Below are 24,586 nucleotides of genomic sequence, written 5' to 3' on the forward strand. Positions count from 1 at the left end.
TAGTCAAGGCAGAAGGTGTCCCCAAAGATGACCCAACCAACATACCTAACTAACATGTAATAGCACTGAAATTTACAAAATCCCACCATATGCATGAACCTGTTCCTTAATACTCCACTCTCATTTTATATAGAAGGCATATGAATTACAAAGAAGAGGTATTTGGTGAGTGAACATTAAGAGTATCTAATAATCAGGGATGCCTGGGTGACTCAGTCAGTTAAGTGTCTGACTTCAGCTCAGGCCATGATTTCACAATCTTGTGAGCTGGAGTCTGGTGTCGGGCTCTGTGCTGACAGCTCAGAGCCTGGAGCCTGCTTCAGATTCAGCCTGTCTGTCTGTCTGTCTGTCTGTCTCTCTCTCTCTCTCCCTCCCTCCCTCCCTCTCTCTCCCTCTCTCTCTCTCTGCCCTTCCCCTGATCATGCACTCTCTCTCAGGAAAAAACAAATAAAAAATAAAAATAAAATTTTAATTAAAAAAAGAATAATATTCAAATAATGTTTTTTGTAATTTTGCAAAATTAACGTGATTTTACGAAACATCTTTATTAAATGCATCAAGTCTTGGGGCACCTGGGTGGCTCAGTCAGTTAAGCACCTGACAGGCTCAGGTCATGATCTTGCAGCTCATGGGTTCTGGCCTTGCATCAGGCTCTGTGCAGGCTCTGTCTCCAGCTCTCTCTGTCCCTCCCCTGCTCACAGACTGTCTCTCTCTCTCTCTAATATAAACATTAAAAAAAGAAAAAAGAAAAAGAAAAAATAAATAAATACATCAAATCTAACCCAACAAATGTTACAAGACTTGGTTTCAGAACGCTCTCTTTGGTAAGCAGAACCTGTTGGATTCAACTCAACAGAGTAGTTTAGGTGTAACTACCTGTTGAATTATGAGGAAATTGCCCTGTTATGTAAAACTGAGTTTCATAATGGTATTTGGCATAACAGATCCCTGTTCGGTTTGTTGTTATTCCAGCCTGAAAGTGTAACAGATGCCATTATTTTTGGTTGTGCTCTTTTGGTTCAGAGAGCTTCTTTGTCCAGAACAGAACCTAGCATACATCTATTAAAATTCTGATGCTCTACCTTCTGAGAATACAGGATTTCAAAATAAAGATCTAAAGTTATTAGATTTTGATCCACAGCACTCAAAGATAAAAAGCACATTGGGAAATGGGCCCCAACATAGGATTCCTGTAAACTCACCTTGAAAATAATGGCTATATTCAAGTGTGGCAGTAAAAACTGAAGAGATTCTATTATAGAGCTTCCCCGAGCTTCCCAACACAAATAACTAGATGAAGAAAGGATAACGGCTTTATGTTATGGGCTGAACTGTGTCCCCCCTCTTCCCCCATTTCATATGTTTAAGCCCTAACCCCTAGTACCTCAGAATATGACTGTATTTGGAGACAGGGTCTTCAAAGAGGCAATTAACTTAAAATGAGGTCATTAGGGTGGGCCCTAATCCCACATGACTAATGTCCTTAAAAGAAGAGATTAGGGGGGCGCCTGGGTGAGTCAGTGGGTTAAGTGTCCGACTTCAGCTCAGGTCATGATCTTGCTGTCTGTGGGTTCAAGCCCCACGTCGGACTCTGTGCTGACAGCTCAGAGCCTGGAGCCTGCTTCAGATTCTGTGTCTCCCTCGCTCTCTGCCCCTCCCACGCTTGCGCTCTGTCTCTGTCTCTCAACAATAAACATTAAAAAAAAATTTTTTTTAATGTTCTTTTTTTGAAAAAAAGAAGAAGAAATTAGGACACGAACACACAGCACAGAAGACAGACCATGTGAAGACACAGAGACAAGACGGCCATCTGCAGGCCACAGAGAGGGGCCACCAGAAGAAACCAACACTGTGAACATCTTCATTTTAGACTTCTAGCCAGAACTATGAGAAAATAAATTTCTGCTGGTTATGCTAAGTGAAATAAGTCAGGCAGAGAAAGACAGATACCATATGTTTTCACTCATATGTGGATCCTGAGAAACTTAACAGAAGACCAGGGGGTAGGGGAAGGGGGAAAAAAAAGTTACAGAGAGGGAAGGAGGCAAACCATAAAACACTCTTAAATACTGAGAACAAACTGAGGGTTGATGGGGGTGGGGGAGAGGGGAAGCGGGTGACGGGCATTGAGGAGGGCACCCATTGGGATGAGCACTGGGTGTTGTATGGTGTTGTCAAAACCAATTTGACAATAAATTATACATTAAAAAAAAAATTTCTTCTGGTTAGGCCACCCTGTCTGTGGCACGTTGTTACAGCAGCTCTAGGAAACTAACACAGGAACAAATTTGAAAAATTAAAATCTAGGTAAGAGTCCAGAACTCAAAGACACCAAAATAGTCTTTCAATAGTAGACACCACAGTATGCTTTCAAACAAAAACCTAAGTGAAGGTATCTGACCTATTCACATCTGAGTATAGAAACTTCTTTCCTTCAACTTTCTAATAAGACTCAATAAATATAAAGGGAAAATATAGCATAGCCTACACTGTATTCTCAGTTTCATATGAGACTGGCTTCAAATATTCCAGAACACTCCAGTTCTGGCTTACTTTAAGCCAGTCTGTGAACCTTGGCCTGACTTTAAAAATAATCAAAAAGGTCAACTTCTGCCCATATCGAAAATGTCCCTTCTGGCAAAAATGTAATTTTACAAATTAGTCACAAATCCATTTTCCATATTAATTTATCCTAATTGCATCGATTATTCTTTCAATCAACACTCTAACTTCAAAGAAGACCGAACTCTTTTAGTATGGACAATCCTGAATATTTTTAAAATCCAAAACTGCTCTGAATTTAGAATATGGTATTTGTCAGTTACAGTCAATTCTTAGAAATCAGAATTTGGATTGCAATAATTCTTAATTTTTAAATAAGTGAAATAACAAAGAGGAAAAATCAATTTAGAGTTTCTAAAATCCTTCTGCAATATAAAGATACCACATGGTGCAGAATTATCTGATGGGAGGTGGGGGTGTCTCGTCTCCGTAGAATCTCATCAATTCCACTTCACTTTCTCCTCCATCCCATTGTGAAAGTAGATTCTGATTTCACTGTGGCAATCACATATGAGCAACTGACTAAAATCTAACAAAAGTGGGAGAATTCAGCTCTCTTTTTTTTTTTTAATTTTTTTTTTTTTTAACATTTATTTTTGAGACAGAGAGAGACAGAGCATGAACAGGGGAGGGTCAAAGAGAGGGAGACACAGAATCTGAAACAGGCTCCAGGCTCTGAGCTGTCAGCACAGAGCCCGACGCGGGGCTCGAACTCACAGCCCTCACGGACCGAGAGATCGTGACCTGAGCTGAAGTCCACCGCTTAACCGACTGAGCCACCCAGGCGCCCCCAGCTCTCTTTTCTTAAGGATATGGAATGGTCAGCCAGCTGACCACACCTGGGCGTTCACTACTGTAAGATATTATTCCTTTCTACTTGACAGTGTTCCAGTTCTTATAATCTTTGTAGACTACATAAAGGCTGTTTTCCCAAAGAACTAAAATCTATAAACAACCTACACTTGGAAATTAGCAATTATACACACACACACGAATTTGCAAAGGTATATTCAGGGTCCTAACATTAATCTTCTAGCAAAAAGGTCTAAGCAAAAATAACGTATGAATGTAACACTTTTACGCATCAGCTTCATTTTTAGATTTCCAAGTCTTCTTCTAGTCTCCTAGTCTCTTGCACAAATATCCTTATGATAAAAAGATACCTTTCAAAGTGGCTTATTGCAAGTATATTTGTTCATTTGCAACAATGTTTCTGCTGTTAACAGACAAAAGAATAATTTAAAAAGTTATTAATTTGTGGCTCAGTTTGCCATTTGAAAAAAATGACTACTGACAAGCTTTCCTAATAATGACAATAGTAATAGTAAACACGTTAACCACATTTAACAAACATAGCATGCAGAATATCATGGTGAAATTCTCAGGAAGAAGGAGTGTTTAGTCTAAATCAGGCACTTTTCTGAGCATTTTAAATGCATTAACTCATTTAATGCCCACAATCCTATAGAGCACATGCTACAGTTACTGTCCCTTTATAGATGCAGGTAATGAAGCATAATAAAGTTAAGGAACTTCCTCATAGTCCTACAACCAGGAAGGAGTAGAGCCAGGATTTACTTGCGCTGATCAGAATAGAGGATGTTTGCAATTAATGAAAACAATGAATAAAGGACTTGCCCATTAGTCAGCTATAGCTGTTATGAACCATTTTAGGGTCTAGAACCTCACTAAATTTCTCTCTAGAAAAGCATGTATCCAATTTCAGAGGGTCCACAGATTCCTCCAAAGCTGCTTAACGACATCCAGGTAACCCTGGTTAAATATTTCTGCTTTGGAAGATGGCCAAACCAGCACCGCTCCACTCCAAATCCCATGGTCTCTATTTCTCCCAGAGTCAGTGAGCAGTTCAGGATACTGCAAACAGTGATGAAGAGCAGGTGGCTGTGGTCTCCCGTGGGCTGGGGGACACCTGGAGGCCAGCTTCAGAGCTCCCCAGGAAAAGATGTGAAAGAACAGGTCAGGGAGACAGCTTGGCCTGCAGAGATCTATGCTGCCAGAAAACACAGTTGCTAAAGGCTCCAGGAGAGTCCCTGATCACTCGGCTAACAAGTCTGAGTAGTGAATGAATATTAGCTGGATTCTCCTGGAGACGAAGAGAACACGAAGAGATATATGCTCTTCCTGACCTCAGGAGTAGATAAGGCTGTGTCTTCAACCACTCGAAGGACTGCTGCCACTTTGAATATTACAACAAACAGAACTCAGTACTGAACCCCAAATCAACTACAGTAAAGCCACGGGAGGCAGCTTACCCATCAGGGACAGTCCAATCATTCAGAATAATGACTATAGACACCTAGTGAAACAGAGCAGCTGAGGAACAGGAGGAAAAAAAAAAAAAAAAAGCAATGGGGCATTTAGAAACTTCAAGGGTAGTAACACATGCACACATACCCCCATGCTCAAGGGGAATTTCTGGGATAAAATAACACGATTTCCCAACTATGCAACTTAGTTGAATACTTTAAGGAAAAGATGTAGCCATTAGAACTTGAATTAGAAGCCTGGAAGAGCAACATAAATATCAAATAACAGAATACAAGAGCACCTGTTTGGCTCAGTCAGTTAAGTGTCCAACTTTGGCTCAGGTCATAATCTCATGGCTCGTGAGTTCGAGCCCCACGTTGGGCTCTGTGCTGACAGCTCAGAGCCTGGAGCCTGCTTCAGATTCTGTGTCTCCCTCTGTCTCTCTGCCCCTTCCCTTCTCACACTGTCTCCCTCAAAAATAAATGTTAAAAAAAAATTTTTTTTAATTAAACCCTTTAAACAAGACAAAGATATGATATAATGATACAAGGTACACAATGCAAGTAAAATGTCATAAACATATACCTACCATACATAGATATAGATATATAGATAAATACGCAAAGTAAACATTGCTTAAAATGCAAGGACAACTTGCTGTAGAATGAACATAGATGTACACTGAAGTAGTAACAGATGAAATTACATAATGTCTGAGATTTTTGTTAAAATACTCCAACCAAAAGGGACAAAAGCAAGGCTTATATAAAACAATATGAGCAAAGTAAACACAAAGCTAGGTTACAGATTCACGGGACTTTACCATACCACTCTTGCTCTTCTTAGGACTTCTGTATGTTTGACAATTACCATGCATAAAAGAGACAGAAAAACTGACACATGGAGGAAGAAAAAGAAGGAAGGGATGAGGGCGGGTGGGGAAGGAAAGAAATAAGAAAGAGGGAAAGAGCCAAGGAAAGAAATGCAAGAAGGTCCTGAATGCAAGAATTTTTAGAGCAGTGAAACTACTCTGCATGACACTGTAATGGTGGATACATGTCATCAAATATGTGTCAAAACCCACTGAATGTACAACACCAAGAATGAACCCTAATGTAAATTACTGGTTAATAACAATGTGTCAACACTGGTTCATCGATTGTAACAAATATACCACACTAATACAAAACATTAATAATAGGGGGAACTAAGGCTGGATGGGTAAAAGGGTATATAGGAACTCTTTGTACTTCCTACTCATCTTTCTGTAAACCTAAAACTTCTCTAAAAGATAAAATATATTTTTATTTATTTACTTACTTATTTTTGAGAGAGAAGGTGAGGGAGGGGCAGAAAGAGAGGGAGAGCAAGAATCCCAAGCAGGCTCAAGGCTGTCAGCATGGAAACCAATACAGGGCTCAATCCCATAAACCGTGAAGGTCATGACCTGAGCCAAACATTTAACCAACTGAGCCACCCAGGCATCCCTATTTTTTTTTTATTATGATGAGAAATTCTACATATCTCTTTCTAAATCAAATAGATCCAATAAAAAAAAAAAAAAAGAACTCGGGCACCTGAGTGGCTCAGTTGGTTAAGCATCCAACTTCAGCGCGGATCATGATCTCATGGTTCATGAGTTTGAGCTCCACATCAGGCTCTGCGCTGAGAGATTGTCTCCCTTTCTCTCTGCCTCTCCCCTGCTCATGCTCTCTCACACACACACAAAATAAATAAATACACTTAAAAAGTATTTTAAAAAATCTAGAAGAACATGAATAAATCATTAACCTTCAATAATCTTGATTATGAATAGATCATATTACCTCATAAAGTATGGACAGTCTACCACAAAAGGAATTAGAAAGTTGTTTAAAGACCTACCACTGAGAAAGATACCAATACAAATGGATTCACATCTGAGTTTTAATATTTAAGGAACACATAATGCCTATTACCTATACAATATTCTCACAGTTTCAAAAAATACATATAATATTAGGTCTGGTAAAGACAGTATTTAAAAAAGTAAAAATTCAAAATCATTATAATTAGCTCACAAAATCCAGTAAAACACCAAAAGGAAAATCATTATGTCTAATTAAAATTTATTATAGGAATATAAAGCAAAAGTATCAAAAGAATTCACAACGTTAATAAAAGATAAAAGCTATTTTTCCTTATTAGTAGTAATTGGTAGACAACTAACAGTTTTGGCCACAACTAGAGACAAAGGTAAGATCTTGCAAATTTCTAGAGGGAGAATTTTTTTTTTAATTTTTTAAATATTTATTTTTGAAGGAGAGAGAGACAGAGTGTGAGCAGGGGAGGGGCAAAGAGAGTGGGAAACACAGAATCCAAAGCAGGCTCCAGCCTCTGAGTTGCCAGCACAGAGCCTGATGCGGGGCTCGAACCCACGAGCTGTGACATCATGGCCTGAGCTAAAGTCAGACACTTAACTGACTAATCCACCCAGGCGCCCCAAGAGGGAGAAAAATTTTTAAACAAATGGTCAAGAATCAGAATACATCTCAATATCAAAAGTCAAAACTAAAAGAAAGCCGAAAAAGGTCTTCAAGACGCTAACAGAAAGTTAATTCCAATCCAGAATTCTATACTCAAAATTCTAGAAAAAAACACAGGAGAAAGTCTTTGTGACCTCAGGTTAGACAAAGAATGCTCAGGTACGATACCAAAAGTACAATCCATAAATGAGGAAAAAATAGTAAACTGGCCTTTAATGGGTAAAAAACTTATGTTTCAAAAGACACCATTAAGAAAATAGAAAGACAAGCCACAAACTGGGAGAAAATACCTAGAAATTGCATATCTGTATCAAGAATGTATAAAGAATTCTTACAGGGGCAGCTGGCTGGCTCAGTTAGTGGAGTGTGCAACTCTTGATCTCAAGGTTGTGAGTTTGAGACCCACGTTGGGTGTAGAGATAACTTAAATAAAATCTTAAAAAAAAAATAATAATTCCACAGCTCAGTAATAATAAGATAAACCCATTTAAAATTAGGCAAAGGATATGATTAGACACTTTAACTAAAGGAGATAACATGACTGACCAATAAGCACCCAGAGATTTGATATCACTAAGCATTAGGGAAAAGCAAATTAAACCCCAAAGAGATAGCATTTTGTATCTACTAGAAGGGCTATCATGAAAAAGACAATTAAAAAGTACCTATTCAGAAGGATATGGAAATGTAGAGAAACTGAAACTCTTACACATTATTCATGGAAATGTAAAATGGTGCAGCCACTTTACAGCTGTCCAGACAGCTGGACAGTTTGATAATTTACCACACAACAAACAATTCCACTCTATGTATCTACCCAAGAGTAATTAAATAATTTGTCCAAACTCTTATACCTCAATCATCATAGCAGCATTATTCACAATAGCCAAAAAGTGGGCACAATTAAAATATCCACAAACTTATAAGTAGGGAAGTAAAATATAGGATATCCACACAATGGAATACTATTCAGCAATTAAAACAGACTACTGAAACACACTACACCATAAATAAACCTCAAAAACATGCTAAGACGTCAGACACAAAAGACCATATATTGTTTGATCTCACGTATACAAAGTGTCCAGAAATATAAAATATGGAAACTACAGAAACAAAGTAAATTAACAGTTGTCTGGGAGTGGGGATGTAAAAAGGAATGACTACAGGGGCACCTGGCTAGCTCAGTCATTACAGTATCCAACTCTTGATCTTGGGGTTGTGAATTTGAGCCCCACATTGGGTGTGGAGATTACTTTAAAAAAATAAAATCTTTTAAAAAAGAAAAGAAATGGCTTCAAATGTGCACAGGTAACTTTATGGGGTGATAGAAATGTTCTATAGAATGATTCTGATGTTAGGAGCACAACTCTGTATATTTATTTAAATTTTATTGACTTGTCTTAGTCCGTTTGGGACGCTGTAACAGAATAACATGGACTGGGTGGCTTATAAAAAACAGAAATTTATTTTTCACAGTTCTGAGGTTGGGAAGTCCAAGATCAAGGTGCCAGCCAATGCAATGTCTGATGAGAGTCACTTTCCAATTCATACATGGGAGTCTTCTTTCTCACTCTGTCCTCACATGACAGAAGGGAGAAGGTTGCTCTCTAGGGTCTCTTTTACGAGGTCACAAATTCCATTAGTGAGGCCTCCACCCTCGTAACCTAATCATCTCCCAAAAGCCTCACCTCCAAATACCATCACCTTGGGAGTTATGTTTTAACATACGAATTTTGGAGGGATACAAACATTCACTCTACTGAGTTTGTATACTTAAAATGGATGAATGTTATGATATGCACATTACACCACAATAAAAACTACTGGGTTTTTTCCCCACAATAAGTTAATACAGAGTCATCTGCACTCATGCAAATTCTCATATAATTTAGGTCCTGTGCACTAGTTCTTAGGAAGCTATCTTTTAAAGACGTGTTCCAGGAAAAAAGGGAATAAACGAATGTTTACGACAAAAATCCAGGAGAAAAGAGATCCAAAAAAGGGAAGTGTAAGGAATCTTCAGGACAAAGTAGGGAAATCTCAGCTAAAAAGTCTAAATGCAAATGTAGAAGGCAACCACTCCAGACTACAGTAAGTCAAAAGGAACCAACTATTTCTACCAAAAAGTAAAACTGACAGAAAACTCAATGTGCTTGCAAATACTTAAACATGGGACAAGTTTTTGGATAAATAAGTGATAGGCACGCAGAAAACCAAGCAAACAAAGACAATTTTTAACAGTAAAGAAAAACTGGTGCAGGAAAGTGAAAGTAATCTTAGGTGACAACAGGACTGCTGTGAATAGTGTTCACACTGTGGTCATAATAAAATCCCAAACACTGAGCTAACCCAAATCATGACATAGTAGACTAGAAAGATGGGAAATGTGCATTTGTGCAGAGGGGGTGGACAAAGTGAGATGCTGACAGAAGAAAATGGAAAATCAAGAAAGTCCTGTGTACATGTAGTGATTAAAAAGATACAAAAAATATTAAAAGAATCAGCTAAATTAATTCAAATTGGTCAGAGCCATCAATACGAGGCTCCCTTGTGAGGGAGGGGCAATAACTGTCCCTAAACAAAAGCAAAGGACAAGCAAGAGCTTTCCTCCTGCTCTTCTTTCCCTAGCAGCACTGGCTGTTCCCTCCCTACAGCTGTAGTTCCCCACACAGATCGGTTTAAAGAGCCTTCTCTCTTCCAAGTGATTTCTCATCTCTCCTTTCTCTATTTCCTTTTCCTCTTTCTTTCTTCCTTTCTTTCTTTCTGTTTTCTTAGTGAATTTTGGTAGTTACTCAAGGGTTGGTATTGGATCAAAAGTCCAGTAACATGCTAATTCAGCTATCTCAAACCCCAGAATTTTATACCCAGGTGAAAGGAAATTTTTCAGTTATAAAGACAACCTTACCACCCATCTAAGAACTCAGAAAATACACCATGGATACCTCTCAAAAATAAGTTCTTTTAAAAGAAAGAAAAAGAAGAACATATAACCATAAGATGAATCAAAATGAAGAACTGATTAATCATGAGGCTATGGAAAGATGCTGCTGGTGACCATAAAAACAAGTTAAAATACAAAAAGGAAGACACTAGGAGAGTTCTGCTACAGAAATGTTACAGTAATATAAAACTAATAATAAAAATAGCAAAAATGAAGAGTTAGGGGGAAAAGACAGCAGAATTAAATATAAATATGCCAATTTCCATTCATTTTTGTAAAAGGGAAACAATATATTCTTTCAAATTAAAGTATGAAGAAATATGATGACAAAAACATAAATGGTTTTAATAACCATTTTTCTTATTAAGAACATCTTTTAAGGACTTAATATCTCTGGAAAATTAGAAACATTTATCTAATAGTTCAGCAATTTCATCATTTTAATCTTTTTCTTTGGTTAAATATAAACGAAATAAGCGAATTCTAAAACATCATATAAAAAAATAAGAGTAATGAGAAAGGAACAGTCCTGCTGGATATTGTGTTATAATACAGAGATATAACATCCCAAACCGTGTGATACTAGCACATGATTAAACAGAAAGGTTAAAAAAGAAAACAGATCTACACACATGAGAATTCATGATAAAATTAAGGTGACTTCCAATTACTACATTAAAGAAAAATTATTCAAAGATGGTTGTGACAATCAGGTAGCCATTTTTTAAATAGATAAAATCAAATTCCAGATGAAGTGAAAACTTCACCAGGAAAGATGAAGTAAGTACTAAAAGAAAACATGTAAGAAAAATATTTAATTTATGAATGAGTAGGAAAAGCCTAAATATGTTGTAACACCAAAAATAAGAGATTTAAAATGCAAGTGTAAGACTTAAAACAAAAAATATCTACATAGGAAGAAAAAACAATATACCAAGTCAAAGAGGCAAGAGGTGAAGAAGGAAAAATAACAAATCACACCTGTTTTGTTTTGTTTTAATCCACATTTATTTGGTAATCTTGCCAAGAAACAAATGGTTTGTAGATGGGAGAAGAAACCAATTATTTACTCATAGAACATGTTAGCACTATTCTCCACATCTCAATTCCATATAAGGCAATGTGATAAAGGCCTTATTTCCCTACACATGCAGAAGAGTAAGAAGCACAGGAGAGGAACCCCAAAACTATTAAACTCAGGGCTTATGTAAGAGTTGCTGCCATATCTGCCCTTCCTTGACCCTGAGGAGAGCGAGCCAACCTGGCTCTAATGTACACCTATCTTTCTGAGGGAAGGGGAAATTCAAATGGCTCTGAGGAAAAATAAGACTCTCTCCAGTTCTGTCTTAAAGTCACTATCCTTCAATCTAGGCACGAACGGTCTTTCTTTGACTAGAAAGCCCTCACTCTAGGGGAGCTCCTGGGTGGCTCAGTCGGTTGAGCGTCTGACTCGGTTTTGGCTCAGGTCACGATCTCACAGTTTGTGGGTTTGAGCCCCGCATTCGGCTCTGTGCTGACAGTGAGGAGCCTACTTGGGATTCTCTCTCTCCCCCTTTCTATGCCTCTCTAACAAAATAAATAAGTAAACTTAAAAAAAAAAAAAAAAAAAGGCAAGCCCTCACTCTATAGAAAGGTGAAAAATATTCACAGAGCATTGCTTCCTCTTAATATCACAAATGCCGGGGCGCCTGGGTGGCTCAGTCGGTTGAGCGGCCAACCTCGGCTCAGGTCATGATCTCGCAGTCCGTGAGTTCGAGCCCCGCGTCAGGCTCTGTGCTGACAGCTCAGAGCCTGGAGCCTGTTTCAGATTCTGTGTCTCCCTCTCTCTGACCTTCCCCCGTTCATGCTCTGTCTCTCTGTGTCTCAAAAAAGATAAAATAAAACGTTAAAAAAAAATTTTAAAAAAATATCACAAATGCCTATTGCCTAAAAAAATAAAGGACACCTACAATAACAAAAGGCTAAGGATCTAATAGTCAATTCAAAGAAAAGGGAATGTGAATCAGTCTATGAAGAAAAATTCAACCTCACTCATAAGAAGGAAAATGAAAATGAGATGCTATTTTTCACTATTAGACAAAGGCAGAAAGTCAAAGATCCTTTTGGTCAGGGAATAAAGAAATAAGCTCTCCTATAAAAGACACCAATAATACTTAACTAAATTACTAAAGCTCACATTTCCCCAGCAATTCTACTTCCACATGTGCAAAATGATGATGTATGGGATCATTCATAATCGCAATATTTGTGATAGCAAAATCCTGGAAAAACTGCCAACAGGAAACTGGTGAAATTCTAGGACTGTACAGCTACAACTAAATGTTAAAAATCATAAAAAAAAGAAGATAATGCTTTAAGTTAGATATGGAACACTACCAAAGATGCATTGTTAAGTAAAACAAAGGATGCCTCCAGAGGAAAATTAAATGGTTGAGATAAAAATGTGGTATGGAGAGTTATTTTTCCAATGTATACTCTCTTGAACCATTTGGAATTTTTTTAAACCAAATATTGCCAATTCTTAGTTTTATCATTAAGATACGAAACTAAAACTATTCAAGCAGAATTACATACAATTTCGTTAATTAAAATGGCATTTTAACAAAATCACCTTTTTCGGTCTTCCGTAAGGAGAGAAGGAAACATCTATACAGGTATGTGTGTGTGAGTAGATGTATATGTGAGCTTCTACTACAGGAAATGAGGCATTTCAAGCAAAAGGAATGACATGATAAAGGTACACAGAGGTCACACTGAATAGAACACTTGGGAAAGAAAGGACTCTCTCCTAACTAGTATATATCAAGAATAACAGTGGCAGGAAAGAGCACTCTGAGGGAAGGTGGAGGATACAGAAAAAAGGAACCGTAACGGGGAAGCATTTGAATTTTTTCATTAAGCAACAGAAAACTAATGACTGTGAAAACAATCAAACATATACAAGGACAGCATAGATAATTCTGACATATAAATTCTGACCAGACTGAGAACAAAGCCAGTCAACTGAACCAAGCATTCATGCACCAAAACTGGTGACTTTCTCAGTGTCGCACCTCTTTAAGGAGAAACTGTATTTGTATTTCAAATTTCGCTCCCCCCAAAAAAAAAAAAAAAATCAAGCAATGTGATGCTACTCACATTTCTGTTAACCAGAAAAAAGTGTGTTAAGTTCTGAAGCTGGAAAAAGTGATAGCCCAATCAAGATATTTCAAGGAAGAAAACAAAACAAACAAAAAAAAAAGAACACAGAAAATTATAGCCCTCCAGGCTCAAAATGAAACACTAATTAGAGATAACATGTATCTTAGAAGATAAAGAATTTGGTGAATGTGCCTTAAGTACTATAATTTAAGGTTAGTAAAGAAATTTGAAAGAGAAAATCTATTACAAGAACATTTGAATTGTTTAAATATCAGAAAGAAGTCTCTGAAATATGTAAGAATGGCTTTCTGAATACGATGAAATTCAAGGTTCTTTTTTCATGTTCCCATTCAGTTACAGCTTCCACCAAGAAATATCCCAACACACATGCTTCTAGAAAATCAAAATTAATTTGTCTGATAACTGATAGGATTACAGTCACTGGAAGTCAACACACATAAAAAAATAATAATAAAACATTAAATGGGAAAGACAAATGGATGAAAGTGTGATATTAAATAGCATAAAATTAGGTACTATCAGATATAATAAGATAAAACTTGTCACAAAATTAATTTTTTAAATTCATTTATAATTTTTTTCTGGGAGTACAGAACAGAACTTGCTGACAAGCTATCTAAGACATAAACTGTAAACATAAGTAGTTAATGACTTTGATCAACTGCATAGCATCATTTGACATAATACCAACTTTCAGAGGTCTTATACCAAAACAACCATGGGGGGGCCAACTTGGAAAAACTTTCGGATTGAGATAAATGAACCAGGAACAAATAAAATGCGCACGCGCGCATACACACACACACACACACACACACACACACACACACACACACACACACAGGAATAAAGTGTCCTGAAGACAACACTTGTTATTAATTTTGTAAATTCTGATAATTACCCTAAACAATGTAGTAGCTCTTGCGTCTGGAATAAAATACAAATGTCTTGTAGTCACTTTAAATTCCCTTCAGAAATCATATTACAAACTAGTATTCCCATCATGATATGATAAAGTCTCCATTTTAATAAAAAACGTGATTTCCCAGCTAATTATCTAATTAGACATACTTCGTTACAAAGACATTATTTTTAATCAAAATCAAATTAATCTCCAAAACGCAAAATTCTGTCACTCTTAAAGATATTCACGCCAATAAACTACAGGCTAAAAAAGTGATTTCAGGGGCGCCTGGGTGGCGCAGTCGGTTAAGCGTCCGACTTCAACCAGGTCACGATCTCGCGGTCCATGAGTTCGAGCCCCGCATCAGGCTCTGGGCTGATGGCTCAGAGCCTGGAGCCTGTTTCCGATTCTGTGTCTCCCTCTCTCTCTGCCCCTCCCCCGTTCATGCTCTGTCTCTCTCTGTCCCAAAAATAAATAAACGTTGAAAAAAAAAAAATTAAAAAAGTGATTTCAAACACAAGTATCTTATACTTACACAAACTCAACAAATATTTACAACATTGGTCTGAAACGCATCTAGATACCATAAATTCTGCCATAATAAATGAAATCCAATCCCACAGTGTAATCTTACCATGTTGAAAAAAGAAGCAAGGTATAAAAAGTTACATATCACATGACCCTGGCTGATTCAGTCGGGATTCAGTCAGAATAGGAAATAGCTCTAGAAGGATGGAGAAGGGATCCTTAGAAGGGGAAGAAGTTGGGCAGGGGGTGTAAGAAGCTGGCATTTTGGTTCTTCAAGATCCACTTGATGCTTCCATGGGTTTTTGCTATAGTAATTTTTCAACTTTAAATTTGTGTTTTATGTACTTTTCTGAATGTGTATTTTAGCTTACAGCTTAAATAAAAGAAAAAGGGGAAGAAGGAATAAAAGCCACCAGTCCTCCTAGACCTTGACTAGAACAGAGGAAGTATGTCCCTAATGTCAAGAATTCCACTGGGAATGCAAGCTGGTGCGGCCACTCTGGAAAATAGTATGGAGGTTCCTTAAAAAACTAAAAATAGAACTACCCTACGACCCAGCAATTGCACTACTAGGCATTTATCTAAGGGATACAGGTGTGCCATTTCGAAGAGACACATGCACCCCCATGTTTACAGCAGCACTATCAACAATAGCCAAAGTATGGAAAGAGCCCAAATGTCCATCGATGGATGAATGGATAAAGAAGATGCAGTATATGTGTGTGTATATATATATATACACACACGCACACACACACACACATATACAATGGAGTACTACTCGGCAATCAAAAAGAATGAAATCTTGCCATTTGCAACTATGTGGATGGAACTGGGAGAGTATTATACTAAGTGAAATTAGTCAATCAGAGAAAGACAAAAATCATATGACTTCACTCATATGAGGACTTTAAGAGACAAAACAGATGAACATAAGGGAAGGGAAACAAAAATAATATAAAAACAGGGAGGGGGACAAAACAGAAGAGACTCATGGAGAACAAACTGAGGGTTACGGGAGGGGTTGTAGGAGGGGGGCTGGGCTAAATGGGTAAGGGGCACTAAGGAATCTGCTCCTGAAACCATTGTTGCACTATATGCTAACTAATTTGGATGTAAATTTGAAAAAATAAAAAATAAAACAAGTTAAAAGAAAAAAAAGAAAAGGAAAAAAAAAAAAAGAAGAGTTCCAGGGTGGCAGCCTGACTTCTAAACCTCATCATGGTGGCAGTTCCTCTAGAAGCCAGGCTGGTTGGTCTAGTTCTGAGAGCCATTCCTGAAAGTTACTCTAGGGACCCTTCCTCCCTCCATCTCTTCCAAAGATTTGTAAGCACTTAATCCCTTTCTGTTTATCACACCCACAGCAGTTCTCTCAACAGCACATGAACCCTGACTAATACAGGTCATCAAGAGAGGTTAGGGGAAAAAACCCAAGTGAAATTTCCAATATGGAGTATTAACGGTAACAAAGCAGAAGGCCTAGACACTGACCATTAAATTACCCTGTTAGTTATCTGTCATTCCCAACACATGTCTTAGCACAAGCATAAACATGAAATCTTTAGGACTTTATGAAGTTGACTTGTAAGTTTCATGAAAACAAAAATGGGTGGGAGAAGAGGGTCAAGTACAGAGGCATGGTGAGGAATGAAAAACAGTTACCTGGAGTCTCGTATTCATTTCCAAAAAATAAAAATTCTTCTTTGAGTCCACAAGGAATTCTACGGTTCCAGCAGAGGAATATTTTACTGCTTTGGCGAGAGCTACGGCTTGTTCTCCCATCGCTCTTCGAGTCTCAGAATCCAGAAAAATGCTGCCAATACAGAAAGATTAATCAACATTTTGAACAAAAGTAATCTTTTGTGTGCACCGTATAAAAATTTTCTTAGAGTTTACTCAGGTATGATCTCTATCAATTTAAGATTTTATATTATATGCTTTACAACTGTTTATAACATGTGCTTTTTGTGTTATTAAGCCTAACATGTTTAAATAAGTCAGCTTCAGATTTTTCATAAAACTAGTATTTGAACTTTCCACATTATGCTGCAACTTCCATCAGTTTTAGCACAAGTAGTTGTTTCCAACTAGTAAAACTTAAACACATATATTCAAATTTTCGCAAGCTAAAATTGAGAGATGTGCCTTCAGTAAAAGGCGAAAGATTTATGCGATTTGAAGAGAAACCAGAGCATGAGATGTGCCTTCAGAAGAACACGTGTGGTGGATGAACTACCTTCTGGCATGTGTTACAGCACTGCCGACTGGGGCTATGAGATCAGTATTAATGAATCAACAACATGCATTTAGCAAGGTGTCTTTCAACAGGAACACACATAAAACAAGGTTATGTCAGGACATTTTCATCAAGGTTATGTAGGGATTAAAATGACCCAACTAGAGGCTCACAGAACGTAACTCTGGGTCTCCCCTAGGAACAATGCTTCAGTATTCACTAATTCAGTGTTCACAAGGACTCTATAAAACATAACTACCACATATAACAAGAACTCATTGTACATCTAATAAATCCTCAAAACTTTTGTTTCACAATACCAAAATAACCCTCCAGCAGGCAAATAAACCTGAAATGTCTTCAATAAACCGTAAAGTAAAAAATACTCAGAGCGATAAGCAACCTCATCACTGCACTCAAATAAAACACAGCAGTAAAGTCAAAATCTAGAAACTGAAACCTACATATTACACTTACTTTATTATTTCACAAATAATAATATACAAATACCTATCAAGCATAATGATCAGTTCCCATTTTTTTTGTTTGTTTTTGTTTTCTTTTTGGTTCCTATGGCTTTAAATTTTCCTTTTTTTCTCTCAATAAATAGGTGAGTTCAAACAAAAACTTACATTTCCAGAGAAAGAGAGAGAAATGAGACAAAAATAATGATTCAAGGTTCCTAGTCTGTGAAAGGTTTTTTCCCCCAGGTAAAACCTGAGTGAATTTTAAATAAAAAATTAGTTATATTAGAAGCAATAAGAAGATAGCACCAAATTATAAAAGCAGTGTGTCAGAGACTACTATTATTCTACCAGGAATCCTTGTCCCCTTCTACACAACTAGAAGAATTTTAGCAGGACACACAGTTACTTATTTAAAAAAGACTTTTCCCGGGGTGCCTGGGTGGCTCAGGCATCCGACTTCGGCTCAGGTCATGATCTCACGGCTTGTGGGTTTGAGCCCTACATCAGTGTCCTGGAACCTGCTTCCGATTCTCTCTCTCTGCCCTTTCCCTGCACATGTGTGCGCGCGCTCCCTCTCTCTCTCTCTGTCTCTCTCTCAAAAATAAACATTAAAAATTAAAAAAAAAAAGACTTTTCCCAACTTCCCAGCAAAGTGCCTAACTCCAGATCACCACCAAGTTAGCACGGGTAAATTTAGGGATCCTTCCTAAAGATACAGATAAACATTGCTTTTGCCTTTTCTTCTTCCTTCCCTCTTACATCCTGATCCTGGGCCATGAGACAGGGGTAGGCCATGTGCAGGCTGCAGTGGGCTGTTCTTCAAGCTAAGCGTCCCAAGAAAACAGAAGTGGAAGCTGGCAGTTTCCTAAGGCCCCTTCAGGCAGCATCACTTCTACACAGTCTATTGCTCAAACAGTCACAGAACACAAAACCAGGGGGAAGGTACACAGATCCCTACCCCTACTCCTCAACAGGAGAAGTGGCAAAAAACTTGGGAACCATGTTTTAAAACCACTATACTATACCATATATTTAAAAACCAGGGGCACCTGGGTGGCTCAGTCAGTTAAGCGCCCAACTTTAGCTCATGGCTCTTGAATTTGAACCCCACGACGGGCTCTATGATGACAGCTCAGAGCCTGGAGCCTGCTTCGGATTCTGTGTCTCCTCCTTTCTCTGCCCCTCCCCTGCTCATGCTCTGTCTCTCTCCTTAAAAAATAAATACACGTTAAAAGTAAATAAAAACCATTATAATTGAAGTAGGATTTGCTTTTTGCCATTACCCTGTGATTAAAAATCTGCTCATAGCCACATCTACTTTTTACAGAAACTATACACATATATCAAGGCACACTGGCTATGACAAAGTTATAATTGGCTATACTCCTTATCGCCTGGTTATTAAAAATAACAATGTACACTCAAGTGGGATTTTTAAGGACTAAGAGACAACTTGGATATATACAAATACCAACCTAGCATCAAATTAGACATGAAGTTCCATGAAATTGCTATATTCAACACATCTAAAGGTGTTGAGAAGTGCCTTGGTGGCTTGGAGAAGTGCCTGAAAGAGTGCTGATAAATCAAGAAATCTCTAAAAATTATGCTCCAGAAGCCTCTTCATGGTAAGATAAATTTAAAAACTTCAGGATCAACTTTATGAAACTTTCACCAACAGAAGATCCTGGACATTCCACATGACTGGAAACACTAGCAGGATCTATTCCCTAGAAGCCTGTGGAAGTCATAGCTGGCTATCCACCCAACTCTCTCCTCTAACAAAACCCCACTTTTCTTTCCCAAGAACTCTCTCACGTGTCATGCACTAAGTACTGAGGAAGCTGAAGTGGCAAATTCTTAATTATAAAAATACACTTCAGGGGCGCCTGGGTGGCGCAGTCGGTTAAGCGTCCGACTTCAGCCAGGTCACGATCTCGCGGTCCGTGAGTTCGAGCCCCGCGTCGGGCTCTGGGCTGATAGCTCAGAGCCTGGAGCCTGTTTCCGATTCTGTGTCTCCCTCTCTCTCTGCCCCTCCCCCGTTCATGCTATGTCTCTCTCTGTCCCAAAAATAAATAAACGTTGAAAAAAAAAAATTTAAAAAAAAAAAAAAAATACACTTCAATAGAATCATACCATGTCTACCAAACTGCAATTAAAGCAATTTTAGCCAGTAAAATGGGAAAGGAATGTAAGAAACAAAATCAGTCTGTTATAAATGCTCACTGAGAGAAACTCTTACCTGGGTGCTTCCTCCACCACTTTCTGATTTCTTCGCTGAATTGAGCATTCTCTTTCATTGAGCCACAAAGCATTCCCATGTTTATCACCTAAAACCTGACAGAGTACACCGCTTGAAAAATTATACTGCCAAACCTATAGAGTATGTGCCCAATTAACATTTTCACCATGCAACAACCATTGGTTTTTACCAAGCACACCTCACAAAACACATGTACCTCTCAAATATGTTTCTCTTTTGGTTGATGTTAATAGAGGAAAACTATTTACAACCCCAAAAACTCACTAAAATGTTTTAAAAGACTTGAGGAAAAAATTCTCATGTTACATTTCCAATGTACTAGGGGAAATACCACATCAATTGTACAAATTTTGTGAAGGAAACTGAGTGTCAATAAAGGGGAATATATGTTCTAGGTATCAGTGATGCTTTAGGAAAACCATGACTGTTATCACAAACATCGGTTTGTTTTTAACATCATTAAATACCTGTTGATCAAGAAATACTATCTTATTTATATACAATATGTAGTCTGTTATTTATATATGGATGTTTTTATGTGCTTTTTTTTGTTATAGAAAGTGATAAAAAGTCTGGGGTTACCATGTAACACATTATGATTTTTCCCATTTGTAATACTGAAAAATGAGCTGGAACTGCCAGATAAAATAACAGGATAGCCAGTTGAATTTGAATTTTAAATAAACAACCAAAAATCTTAAAGAAAATAGGTCCCAAATACTTACTAGGACGTACCTTCACTTCAAAACAAAAACCAGTTTATCTGAAATTCAAATTTAATATGTATCTTATCAGCTAAATCTGGTAACCCTAAAACATGCTCTTGGTTAATATTTTTGGACAGAATGCTTGCTTTTAGGAACAGATTAATATATTTTCATGATTAAGAAGTAGATAACTATTATTGAATGCATATGTTAAGGTCAAAGAAGTAAAAGCTACTCTAGAAGGCTTAGGCTAGGCAACAATTTTAACTCACTTCTCTGGGCAAGTCACTCTGTTTCCTTACGCATTATAAATAGCAGATAGCATCATCTTAATATTTTATATGGCTGCTGAAAATATAAAATCAAAAAAGATCATGGTTACAGCAAGTATAACAAACTATGAAATGAGTAGTTAACATATGAATGCAAACTTAATTTTTAGGAATAAAACCTATCTAAACCTTAAGAATGATCCAAGCAAAGGAAAACACTGCAGTAATTAAATGTCAAAAAATTTGGAATTTGATTTTTAAGACTCAAAGGTGGCTGCATGAAGCATACCTGAAAAATAGTTTAACACTAAATTTATTCTACTTCTTTTCATTCTAGTTGACAAGGGAGTGAAAGCAGACTTTGCGTCCAAGAAATTAAGCCATAACCAAGAATTCTCAGAAATATTTCTAACTATAACCTATTAGATTCATATAAAGAATCACATCTATTTTTCCCTGAAGTCTGTGTAGTCGCCTGGTTCTTTTTATAAAGTCTTGCCATTTCCTAAGCATTCAACAAAAATAATTTGACAAGGATTTATTCCACTAAATAAATGAAGAAACTAAGTGACCCGACAATCTAAATAAAAAGTGCTTGTAAGGGAAGTTAATCCTTAAATCCATCATGAATTTTTTTTTTAAATGTAATCTCTACACCTAATGTGGGGCTCGAACTCAGGACCCTGAGATCAAGAGTTGCATGCTCCACTGACTGAGCCAGCCAGTTGCCCCCCATCATGATTTAAAAAAAAACAAAAAACTTTTAATATAGCCCTTTACCAATGCACAGGTACTCAATGTGGAAAAATCTCCCAGAAATACTGCCTACTGAAAAGTGCTTCATACATATCTATATGCATGTAAGTGACATACATATCTATACTTCACAGTCCATGGCAGGATATTCAAAAAACAGTAACAGTGCCTGCTTCTAGGGACAGAAACCAGGGGACTTGGAGACAAGGGTGAAAGGAATGCTCACTTTTCATTGAATGTCCCTTATAGTGTGCACAAATCACCTCATATAAATGCAAATTGAGGAAAATAAAAAACTTCCAAGCACAGATCAGATAGAGCAACATCTCTGTTACCTATTTAAGTAATTACTGTTACCTATTTAAAACACTTTCACCTGTGTTTAAAATTATCACCTAGATTATATGCCACAACTAATGAAAATAAAGGCTGATGTAGATATATAATTACTTAACACAACTTGACAAAGCTTTATAGAGTATTGGTAATGTGAAAGACATCGGCCTGGTTGTTGGAACCAAACGTGAATAAGACCTACTAACTGCCTTCAAGGACTTCTTGGTCTATTGGAAAAGTCAGACAAAGATAAAATAAATGGTCTTCTAATAGCACAAATAAGTGACAGATGAGGAATACAAAGAAGGAGGAATTAATTTTGCCTGTAAGATCTTACAGGAAGGACAGCCCAAGTATCTCCCCTAAATTACAGACTTAAATATCCAACAGTCTACTTAGTACCTACACTTTGATATCTCAACTGTGATTTATCCAACATCACACCCTGATTTCCTCCCTAAAACATGCATCTCTCATAGTTTTTCCTTCCTCAGTAAAAGATAGTCCCAGTCTTCTAATTCCTCAGGCCCAAACCCTAAAGCCATCTTTGATGTCTTACACTTTTTCTTATACATCACATCTGATCTTTTAGAAAATCTAGTCTACCTTCACAGAGTATCCAGAATTCAATCACATTTCCTCACCTCCAATACCAACACCCTGGCCCAAGTTGCCATCATCTCTCACCAAGAATTACAACAACAAAAAAACTCCTATGAGAGCTCTCTACTTCAACTGCTGGTTTTCAAATACTAAATAAGAGCTGGGGCACCTGAGTGGCTCAATTAGTTAAGAATCAGACTCGGGGCGCCTGGGTGGCGCAGTCGGTTAAGCGTCCAACTTCAGCCAGGTCACGATCTCGCGGTCCGTGAGTTCGAGCCCCGCGTCGGGCTCTGGGCTGATGGCTCAGAGCCTGGAGCCTGTTTCCGATTCTGTGTCTCCCTCTCTCTCTGCCCCTCCCCCGTTCATGCTCTGTCTCTCTCTGTCCCAAAAAAAATAAATAAACGTTGAAAAAAAAAATTAAAAAAAAAAAAAAAAAGAATCAGACTCTTGGTTTCAGCTCAGGTAATGATCTCATGGTTAGTAAGTTTGAGTCCGGCATTGGGTTCTGTGCTGACAGCATGGAGCCTGCTTGAGATTCTGTCTCCTTCTCACTCTACCCCTCCCCCACTTGGTCTCTGTATCTTTCTCAAAAAAAAAAAAAAAAAGAAAAGAAAAAGTAACAGCCAATAAATACTGTGTGCCTAGCTTTTTTTTTTTTTTTAACCTTGTTGAATGGGGCTACTTATTGCAGTGTCATAGCCTTTCCTCCCATCATTGCAAGTTTGACAAGGAGGCGTCAAACTGTCTTTAAATACAGAGGTCTCTGCATCAGGAGAACAGCTTTTAATGAGCTGTACACAAGAAGTCTCATCCATAGCAGGGTCAAGTTTGAAAAAGAGATTCTGGTCTTGAAAGGAAGATGTTTATATTCTACTTATGGAAGGACATGATCATTAGGGCCTGAAGAATGGGTTGTGGTAGCTCATATCCAAAGATGGCCTTCACATTCAACAATATATTAAAAGAACCATTCACCATGAGCAAGTGGAATTTATTCCAGGGATGCAAGGATGGTTCAATATTCACAAATTAATCAGTGTGATAACCACATTAACAAAATGAAAAAAAAATCATATGATCATCTCAGCAGATACAGAAAAAGCATGACAAAATTCAACATCCATTCATGATAAAAACTCTTCAGGTGGGTTTAGAGGGAACGTACATCAGCATAATAAAGGCCAGATGCAAAAAATCCACAGCTAACACCATACTCAATGGTGAAAAATTAAGAACTTTTCTCAAAATCAAAAACAAGACAAGGATGCCCATTCTTGCCTCGTTTAGTCAACAAAATATTGTAAGTCCTAGCCACAGCAGTCAGGCAATGAAAGGCATCCAAACTGGTAAGGAAGAAGTTAAAATGTCACTATTTGCAGACACATGATACCATACATAGAAAATTCTAAAGACTCTACCAAAAACACTACTAGGAGTAATAAATGTATTCAGTAAAGGTGCAGGATACAAAATCAATATAGAGAAATCAGCCACATTTCCATATGATAATAATGAAATAGCAGAAAGAGAAATAAAGAAAACAATTCCATTTATAATTGCACTAAAAAGAATACAATACTTAGGAATAAAATAACCAAGAAGATGAAAGATCTTTACTATGGAAACTATGAAATACTGATGAAAGAAACTGAAGATGTCGCAAACAAATGTAAAGCTATTCCATGCTCATGGACTGGAAGAATATTGTTAAGATATCCATAGTACACAAAGCCATCTACAAATTTAATGTAATCCCTACCAAAATACCAACAACATTCTTCACAGACTAAAAGCAAATAATCCCAAAATTTGTAGTCAAAGCAATTTTAAGAACAACAAAGCTTAAAGGTATCACCACCCCAGATTTCAAGATATACTACAAATAGTAATCAAAATAGTGTGGTACCGGCACAAAAACAAACACATAGATCAACAGAACTAACCAGAGTGCCCAGAAATAAACCCATGATTTTATGTCAGTTAATCTATGACAAAGGAGGCAAGAATATACGAGGGGGAAAAGATAGTGTCTTCAGTTAATGGTGTTGTGAAA

At 37.4% G+C, this 24,586-nt stretch overlaps 1 protein-coding gene across 11 annotated transcripts in view; it reads right to left on the reverse strand.

Annotated features, from left to right (window-relative positions):
• Window positions 1-24,586, reverse strand: part of PCCA (propionyl-CoA carboxylase subunit alpha) — a 435,628-nt gene that overhangs the window by 234,277 nt on the left and 176,765 nt on the right. For 10 of the 11 annotated variants that reach the window (XM_086708562.1, XM_086708568.1, XM_086708558.1 and 7 more), the window contains 2 exons: window positions 19,839-19,933; window positions 16,556-16,706 (listed from right to left, as the gene is read on the reverse strand). In XM_086708562.1, the coding sequence (XP_086564688.1) occupies window positions 16,556-16,706; window positions 19,839-19,933 (246 nt within the window). Of the gene's footprint in view, window positions 1-16,555; window positions 16,707-19,838; window positions 19,934-20,838; window positions 22,838-24,586 lie in introns of those variants that run through there. The other variant, XM_086708626.1, reaches the window with a different exon arrangement.

The sequence above is a fragment of the Puma concolor genome, chromosome A1 (genome assembly GCF_028749965.1).
Source record: "Puma concolor isolate L17-30 chromosome A1, mPumCon1.1.hap2, whole genome shotgun sequence".
NCBI classification, from domain to species: Eukaryota; Metazoa; Chordata; class Mammalia; order Carnivora; family Felidae; genus Puma; species Puma concolor.